Source organism: Cynocephalus volans, chromosome X (assembly GCF_027409185.1).
Source record: "Cynocephalus volans isolate mCynVol1 chromosome X, mCynVol1.pri, whole genome shotgun sequence".
In the NCBI taxonomy this organism is placed as follows: Eukaryota; Metazoa; Chordata; class Mammalia; order Dermoptera; family Cynocephalidae; genus Cynocephalus; species Cynocephalus volans.
The window spans coordinates 133,513,092-133,522,551 of NC_084478.1; the positions used below are offsets into that span (position 1 = coordinate 133,513,092).

General features: G+C 39.5%; 1 protein-coding gene across 1 annotated transcript; it reads right to left on the reverse strand.

Annotated features, from left to right (window-relative positions):
- Positions 1-1,833: 1,833 nt before the first annotated feature.
- Positions 1,834-5,293, reverse strand: C1GALT1C1 (C1GALT1 specific chaperone 1). The gene is made up of 2 exons (XM_063084127.1): positions 5,167-5,293; positions 1,834-2,965 (listed from the first exon to the last, which is right to left on the reverse strand). The coding sequence occupies exon 2, from the start codon at positions 2,958-2,960 to the stop codon at positions 2,004-2,006; it is 957 nt and encodes a 318-aa protein (XP_062940197.1). The 5' UTR covers positions 2,961-2,965; positions 5,167-5,293; the 3' UTR covers positions 1,834-2,003.
- Positions 5,294-9,460: the final 4,167 nt, after the last annotated feature.

Here is a 9,460-nt window from a genome sequence, read left to right on the forward strand (position 1 = left end):
TCTGTCACTCTGGAATGGGCTTCGTGGAGAGAGACATCCTCTTCTTTTCTTTGGTCTCTGCTGGTGACTCTCCTTGTGTCAATGCACTACTCAGTGGCTGGCGGACCATCTGTGTGGTGGTTGTGATGTCTAGCCACTTTCACAGCCATCGTGGTTACTGCGGTGGTTGTGGTGGGCCACCCACATGGAGGTGATGTTTTTAGCATGTTCCTTGGCCCTGGTGGTGTGCCTGGTTGTGGGTGGGAGGGGGGGTCTAAAATCAGTCTTATTAAGTCCTCTTTCTACCAGGGCTTTTGCCAAATTGTCAAGGGAATGGCATAAGCAGTGTGGCTGTTCTTGTGTGGAATCAATGAAAACTACCAAAGAAATGATAATTATGTAGGTTAAAAGAAATAGCATTTATCAAATCCAGGAATTTTAAGGCAAAAGGACCACCATATTCTAATAATAAACTATGGTTGGTCTTATTGCTCATGCAAAGCTTATGAAATGATTATTTGTCTCCCTGTAATGAAACATGAGTTTGGCCTCCTTTTGCTTTCCACAAGGCACCAGGCCTAGTGTTGGGCTCATAGATACTCAGTATATACACGGAAAATTATAGTGCATAGACTGCACACTAATAACCCTAATTTCTTCAAAATTAACAACTTTCATCTTAACCAAAAGCCCCAATGAAGAAAATCAGAGAAATTAAGACAGAGGGTTTTACATACTACTCTGAGTATCAGTAAGTTGAAGCACAAGGCCCTCTTGAGCAAATTATCTTTCTGGCTTGCTGAAGCTGTGGGAGACCATTAACATCATGAGGCCAGTTACAGGAAACGCTGGTCTCTAAAATATCATGGTCTCACACCCTATGGGGGCTTATGGATCTGACTTAATACAGCAGGTACTGGCCAGATTATAGGACAAGTCAGCTCTAAGTATTTCACACGTTTATAACCACAGGAATTATTGCATCCACCACTGGGTAAAGTTTTGGGGTAGCCGCTAAAACTAAGCAAATAGTATGGTAATCCACGGTGGATGGTGAAGTTAGGGCTTCCACACCAAAAACAGTTGGATGTGGTGCAACCATGAACATGGAAAAAATATCAGAAGTTGAACAAGTAAACAAAAACCAGGACAGACAACTCAGGTAAGTGAATACTGCCAGCTGGCTAAAACAAATTCTTCAAAGGAGATTTCCACCTAACTCATTTGCCCAGCAGGAGTAAATAAATCTCAACTGATACATTTTTACTCAAGTTGCAGCTGGGAGCTTGATTAACTGGGAAACAACAGTTAAATGACATTACATTCTTCATAGTCACCCCTCCAATTTCAGTATCTGCATATGGAAGCACAGAGTTACACTGAAATTGTGTATGGTGTAGAACGCCACTAAATCAGCTCCCAGGAAAATTACTTAGCCTGTATAAGTAATTTTCACTTTTTCTCTCAGGGAGAGATTTCAACTTTAACATTGGTTAGGGTCATTTCCTCAGTTACTTGGTTGTATATTTTGAGAAGACATCCATTGGCACTTGGGGAGGCTTAGAACATAAACCAACATTAGAAGTAAAGAAACACATGGTTAAAAGTTCTACTTTAATCACAAATTCACAACTAGATATTTAATTTGAATATCTTAGAAAGCTAAAAGGACATGTTAAATTTTTTAACCAATCAGTAAAAATATGTGCCAAATTTCTAATGTTCATAACTTGGAATTTATCACATAAATATAGTATTTATAAGTATATCCTTTATTTGCAAAAGTATTATTCTTAAAACATTTCTTTCCAACACATTTAAAATTTTAATGTTTGAAGGAAAAAAATACCACCCCATTAAAAACTGTATTACTAAACTTTAATGTGTGATTATACCAGTGCCACCAAATTAGAAAAGAAAAACAAACAAAAAACATACCATTATGTTGGCTATGTAGTCATTACTACAAATAATGACAACACATGCACTACATGGTGATCATATACATGCTCTTGTTTTACCTCTCAGTCATTGTCAGAACCATTTGGAGGTAAGAAAACAAATGCATCATTGAAAATATGCCCAAAGGCCCTGAGACGGTATACCCCATACATCATCACATGCATCTGATTAGGAGTCAGTCCATTAAAAGTAACAGCCATATCTGAACAACATCCTTCTACTACCTGGTTGGGGTGATTAGTCATTGCCTCTTTAATAAAAAGCCCAACAGATTTGGTATTAAATACATCTTTTCCATCAGCATCTTCTGCATTTTCTGCAAACACTCCAGCATATTTCAGGCAGACCGCTAGCTGCTTATCTTCAGATATCTTCCAAATCATCCCTCCTTGTTCAGGACACTTTTCAGGGATATCGAGAAGGCTGTCAAGTCTTTTCATTGATTCTATACTTAAGACAATTCCTCCTTCCACACTCACGTATTCAAGGTCTCCAGATTTTATAGTGTGACCTAGATAGAAAGGCTGTGATGGGTCCTTTTTTAATAAAAAATATTTTAGGTTTTCAATAATAGCAAACGTAGTGGGGCGTGCGAGGAAGAACCAGTTGTACTGGTCTCTATACCTATCAAAGGCATATTTATAAGCTTTTCGCATCATTAACCACATGTCATTTGTTTCCATATTAACTGACTCAAACACTTTAACATTTTCAGAACTGAAGAACTCTGCTTTGTCACAGTGTTTGGTCCAAGTCTCCTTCACTGCAGCCCAAAGACTCACATCTTTGGGTTTTACAAGGATGATGCAGTATACCCGAAAATTCTTACTGAGCTCCATGCGTTCATCCTCTGAAATTTTCAAGATATCTTCTTTGTTAGGAGCTTGGAGGTGATGATGCTCATGGTGGTGCATTCTATTTCCATGACCAATCCTAACGTGTCCTAGCATAGTGATCAAAGCACAGGAAATGCTTCCAAGCATCACACCCTTCAAAAAGGAGCTGCTTTCGGAAAGCATTTTTCCTATAAAGAAGAAAAAGACCCTTAAAATACTTAATAGAAAAGGATTACTCTAGTAATTTGATTTGGTCTTCCTTATATACTTACATTTTTTCTCTTAACATTAATAAGAGGTTCCCAAGCTTGAAATCAAGTTAAGTTGCATATACTTAAAGTTCATGGAAAGATTTGTATTCTTTTAATTCTAGTTTTCCACAAACTTTTTAAAGTACCCTTGTAGTACCACGGACTCTCAGAATCTTTAGCTTCCAGTGGTATCTGATTACTGTTCATTATAAACTGGAACTTTGTAGAAACTCCTCTATGGAGAGAATTTGCTGTGGCAAGGCTATTTTTATACTTCACCTATGGGGACTTAATTAACTGAGTACCAAGTCAACGCATTAACCCTAGAAACCAATGCTAGCTACAGAGGTGTTCTTCCACTATGATCTTTAAAGAATTTCGCATCACAAGCTTGCATTATGTTATTTAAATACCTCTGCAGATATAAATGGACTTTTACACTAAAACCTTAAATTGAACAGATAAAACCACCTATAATTGGCAAATCACCAATGGTATCTGTGCTGACATTTTTGTTCTCAACGTAGTGCTTTATTTAACTGATGGCTTCTGTCCTTAGGTGTGTTGAACACATCTAAAAAAAGTCACTTGAGATTGATACCAAAATGTTAATATTTACCCTTCTTTTCCTAAGACTAAATAGTTTCCAATATAATATCTCAACTATTGATGTAATGAGACCATAATGAAAATAATTTGGATGAAAAATGAGTCAATATAGGCATATCTGGGAACCATTAATGAACATTTTTATTTTCTCAAAAGGCATTTTCTTCTTCTTTGGAGAAATAAAAGGGAAAAAGTCTACACTTTTATTTCAATTAGAGATTAAAAGAAAAGCCAACGTTAAACATAACTTGAAAAAAAAGTATGCTACACATTTATGCTAAGTAAAGGCTGAAATTTTCCCAATCTCTCCTCTATCTCCACAAAGAATGTTCTACTGAGCTACTTAAATTTTCCCTCTGTCTCTTAAAGTTGAAAGGGGACTTAGAAGCTCATTAATATCATTTCTCTCATTTTACAGATATGGAAATGAAAGTCCACAGAGGTTAAGTAAATAACCCAAAGTCACACAGCTAGTCAGTGGTAGAAGTGGACTAGAAACCAGACCTCCTGACATCAGTTTAATGCTTTTTCCACTACAGAATAATAATCTTCACAGTGCTCGTACCATATTATTGAGTTTAATAAACGAGCTATTTAATAACCTTGTTTTCCCACAAATAAAACTGTGGAACCTGCTGACCATAATTGATGATTTGCAACCTACTGCTACAAGGAAACTATCCCTATGGTTTTCTTCTAGAGGAAATGGACTTTGACTTCTACCATAAGGACAAGGTGTGGCTGTAATTCCTGAGTAGGGAGTGGGGAAAGAGGCAGGATGGTTTTCCAGTGTCACTCACATAACTTGGTCATTAAACACTGCTCCGAGAAGGAAAAGAGAAGTAACAGGAAACAAGCTGAAGTCACTCTAAAATTAATTTATATAAGATTTTGGCATTTCACATTACACTATTTTCCCTACTTCTGACCAATATATGATAATTCACACAGATCTCTTCGCTCGATTATAGCTCATGTATGTATCAGAATTCTTCCTGATGGGGATACTACTCCTGGCTGCAAAAATATTGATCAAAACTCAAGAAGTCTACAAATTTTAAACGAAATCATTTGCACAAGTGATTCTGAGTTTTCCCATCAGGAGAGACAAAAATCTAACACTGGGGCTGCACATGAGAGGATATTTTTCTGCAGTGGTGGGGGAAACTTAAAACTGAACACAGGCACAAATACGGCAGCAACCATCCAAATGGCTTTTGAGATGAAGCTTTTTAGAAGGTGAAGGTGGTTGGGGTGGAGTATGGAAAAGGCAGAACGAAATGGAGAAGAGAAGTGAGATGGAGGATAGGGTCACTTCCAGACTCCACTGAAGGGCCCAGGGAGCGCCTCCAGGAGGGCGGCTCTCCGTCTCCCGCTCCCACTAGTTCTCCCCCTGCACCTGCCCCAGAATCCCACGTAGAGCATGCCGGGAGAGGGCTAGGGCCCAAGCCTTTCCCAGGGGAGGGGAGGGGACGGGTCTAGCCGCTCTGGGGTGCGCACCGGGTTGGGGTCCAGACCCCGGCACTCACCCGCGTTTAGAACGTCTGGGGGTCAGGAAAGTGCAGCCGTGTACAGCTTTCCCGTCACATTCGCGCGCCACTCGGTTACGCCGGGCTGCTCTAGACTCAGGCGGTGTCCTCTCGTTGGTCTCGCTAAAGGTGGAGGGGCCAGGAAGCTGACACCGAGAAGGAGGGGAGCGGGGCGGGGCAAACGAGCCCTGACCGCTCGCCCGCGCGCCCGCGCAAACGTCCGCCGGGCTCGCGCGCACGCTGCGTACCCTTTCTCCCCGCCCCCGCCGAGTTCGGAGCAGAGCAGGTGGCTGGTGTGAGCCTCACGCTCGCCTATACCGGGTGGGACGCCCGGAGAAGCGGGCGGGAGGGCCACTCGCTGACACCTCCCACCTCTCTACCTTCCCTGCTTGGAAACTGAGAGGGAAGAAGAACCTTGCTCCCTGCATCGCTTGTGTCAGATCTCTCAGTGGCTTTTCTAACGTACCCCTGCGTCTTAGCACCCTCATGTTGGCCGGTACTCCTGGGCTGGGACCAAAATGCAAGCCACTGAAATAGGCATCGAATTATGAGGGCAAGGATTCGCTATGGTTACTGGAATGGGATCTGAAGCTCCACAGCGTGAAATTCAATCCTGTCTTCACCTCGTCCTTGGATAACCTGGGAAAGTTATTTTATCTCGCTAAGCCTCAGTTCCCTCTTTTGTAAAGTATAGAAAAGTATCACTTTAGTGCCTATCTCATAGAAGATTAAATGAGATAGGGGCTGGCCAGTTACTCATTTGGTTAGATTGCGGTGTTCTAACACCAACGTCAAGGGTTCGGATCCCTGCGCAGGCCAGCCGCCCAAAAAATAAAAAGTAAAAAATGAGATGGTGCACGTGACTCGCTTAGCAAAAGATTAAGCATAGAGTAAGCATTTATTAGATACTAGCTGTTATTACTCACCCATGTATCTCTAGCACTTAACCTAGTGCCAGCACGCAGTAGACAATAAATGTGTGTGGAATTAATGAATGTTAGAGCTACAGATGAGGAACCAGGCCCAGAAAGGATAAGGAACTTTCGAAAGGTCACACAGTGAATTAATGGTAGAGGTGGGACTATAATCCTAATTATGAGTTCAGAGCTCTCTTTCTACTAAATTTATGATCTGTCTTAAAATTCATTATTGTGGCAGAGGGGCTTTTGCAAAAAAGTACAAATTCTTTTTTTTTTTTTTTTAAAAGATGACCGGTAAGGGGATCTTAACCCTTAACTTGGTGTTGTTAGCACCACGCTCTCCCAAGTGAGCTAACCGGCCATCCCTACATAGGGATTCGAATCCACGGCCTTGGTGTTATCAGCACCAAACTCCCGCAAGTGAGCCACAGTCCGGCCCAAAAAAGTACAAATTCTTACAAATATTTAAAATGTAAAAATAAATAAATAAATAAATAAATAAAATAAAATAAAATAAAATAAAATGTACAAGTACTTTAACTAGGTTTCATTGAAATAACATTAAGCGGTGACTTAGGCCTGAGTTCCTAAAGACACGTATATTTGAGTATTGGCAGACTGAAGGTTTCAGGGAGCACTGAAACAATGAATAAATAGATTTAAGGCAATAACTATCCTGACAGCACTACCCTAAATTCTGGGGATATAGTGGTGAATAAAATAAGTCCCCTGCCTTCACGGAGCTCTCAGTGTAGGAGGGAAGAGAGACATTAAACAATTCATTATAACGGTGGTATGTTCTCTAAAGGAATACAGAAATGCATTTTAGAATTGGAAAGGAGCTTAGACTGCATGATATTTCCGTTATATTTTGTTAAGTAATATATATTGTTTATTATCACATATTATATATAAATATATACAACGGATCTTCAAAAAGTTCATGGAAAGATCATATTATCTTTTAATAACATTTTTACCTGAACCTTTTGAAGTACTCTTGTATGTATGTATATGTACATATGTATAGTTAAGTGAAACAAATTGCAGAATAATATATATAATAAGATTATGTTTTGGTGAAAACAAACATGTTATATATGAGCACATATGTCTGATCTGTTTTGAGTTGTAGAGGGCTACTCAGTAGGATGTTAATATTGATTAAATCAAGAGGTTGGGGGATGATTAGCTTTGTCTTTATAAATCGTTGTATTGCATTGTTTCACTGGTTATACAAGCATTTATTACTTTTGAATTTGAAGAACAGCAAATAAAGGGATCTTTAAAATTAAACAAAAAAAGACGAACAAATACTATCAGTACATTTTCTATCATTCAGAATACCTGAAACCGGGTAATTTATAAAGAAATAAAATTTATTTCTTACAGTTTTGGTCAAGGGGGTGCCATCTGGTGAGGGCCTTCTTCCTGGTGGGGGACCTCTGCAGAGTCCCGAGGCAATGCAGAGCATCTCATGGCAGCAGGGCAAGAGCGTGCTCACATGTTCTCTCTTCCTCTTCTTATAAAGTCATCAGTTTCACTACCATGATAACTCATTAATCTGTTAACCCATTGTAGTGGATTGAATTATATCCCCCCAAAACTCATTGAAGCTTGAATTGTGTCCCCCAAGTTTCATGTATTAGAAATTTAGCTCCCACTGTGAATGTTAAGAAGGTGGGAAATCCTATTACGGTAATTGAAAGGTGGAGCCTTGAAGAGGTTATTGGATTATAGGACTGTGCAGTAGTGAATGGATTAAAAACGGTGGTCAGGAGTGTGGTTCTGAAGGCTTTAAAAGAAGAGAGAGGAAAGTCTGTCTTTCCCTCTCTCTGCTCTCTCTGCTTCCACCATCTTGCAATGTGAGACCCTTGGGTCACTGTCGCCATCACCAGATAGACTTTGGACTTTCCACCCTCACAAACTGTAAGCAATAAATTTCGTTTTCTTTATAAATTACCCAGTTCCAAGTATTTTGTTATAAGCAAGGAAAACGGACTAATACACCCATTAATCCATTAATGGATTAATTTATGCATGAGGACAGAGCCCTTTCGATCCAGTAACCTCCTAAAGACCCCACTTCTTAACACTGCTGCATTGGGGATTAAGCTTCAACATGAGCTCTAGAGAGGATGAATATTCAAACCATAGCACATACCAATAAAAATACCTTTTAAAGAGTGCAAAGTACCGGTCTATCCTAGCAAAAAGGGACCAAGAAAGGACAGATAGAAATGGCACTCAGAATTCAGAGACAGTAATAAGGACACAATTTAAAATATTTCTTCTAAAAAGAAGGTAATTATGTTAGGTGATGGATATGTTAATTAGCTTGATTGTGGTAATCATTACACAATGTATACATATATCAAATCATTGCACTGTACTCCTTAAATATTTACAATTTTTTTTTTGTCAAATATACCTCAATAAAGCTGGGAAAAAATAAAATGTTTCTTTTCTTATTTTAGTACAGGAAGGTATACCAAACTAGGGCTGGCTGGTTAGCTCAGCTGGTTAGAGCAAGGTCAAGGGTTCAGAGCCCTGTACTGGGCAGCAGCCAAAAAAAAAAAAAAAAAGAGAAAGATATATCAAACTGGAAGTAATGATACAGGATGCTCCGAAACAGAATAAACCACGAGATTTTCAATACCAAAAGAACTCTTAATGAGAGATTGTCTAAGAACCCAGTTTTCTACCTAAAGCAGAGCTTAAATATACTTAGCATTTGAAATTAAGTTAGATGATTGCATTTTTTAGACAACATTCCATATTGTAGCCCTAATTTTATTTTATTTATTTATTTATTTTAAAAAGATGACCGGTAAGGGGATCTCAATCCTTGACTTGGTGTTGTCATCATCACACTCAGCCAGTGAGCAAACCAGCCATCCTTATATAGGATCCGAACCTGTGGCCTTGGTGTTATCAGCACCACACTCTCCCAAGTGAGCCACGGGCTGGCCCTGTAGCCCTAATTTTAAAGTATATGTAATTAGTATCTATTAAAATTAGGAATATTCACATTCTTTGGTCCAGCGAACCCACTTCTAGTAATCTCTTCCACAGAAATTAAAACACCTGAATGTAAGCCTAAATGTATAAGGAAAAATACATTATTGTTTATAATAGCAAGCATAGTAAATATCCATTAATAAGAGAGTGGTTGGGGCCGGCCCGTGGCTCACTCGGGAGAGTGCGGTGCTGATAACACCAAGGCCACGGGTTCGGATCCCATATACGGATGGCCGGTTCGCTCACTGGCTGAGCGTGGTGCTGACAACACCAAGTCAAGGGTTAAGATCCCCTTACCAGTCATCTTTAAAAAAAATAAATAAATAAATAAATAAAATAAGAGAGTGGTTGAA

Bases quoted from the DNA above. Each gene is read 5' to 3' on its own strand.
- C1GALT1C1 (XM_063084127.1), bottom strand. From the start codon at position 2,960: ATGCTTTCCGAAAGCAGCTCCTTTTTGAAGGGTGTGATGCTTGGAAGC.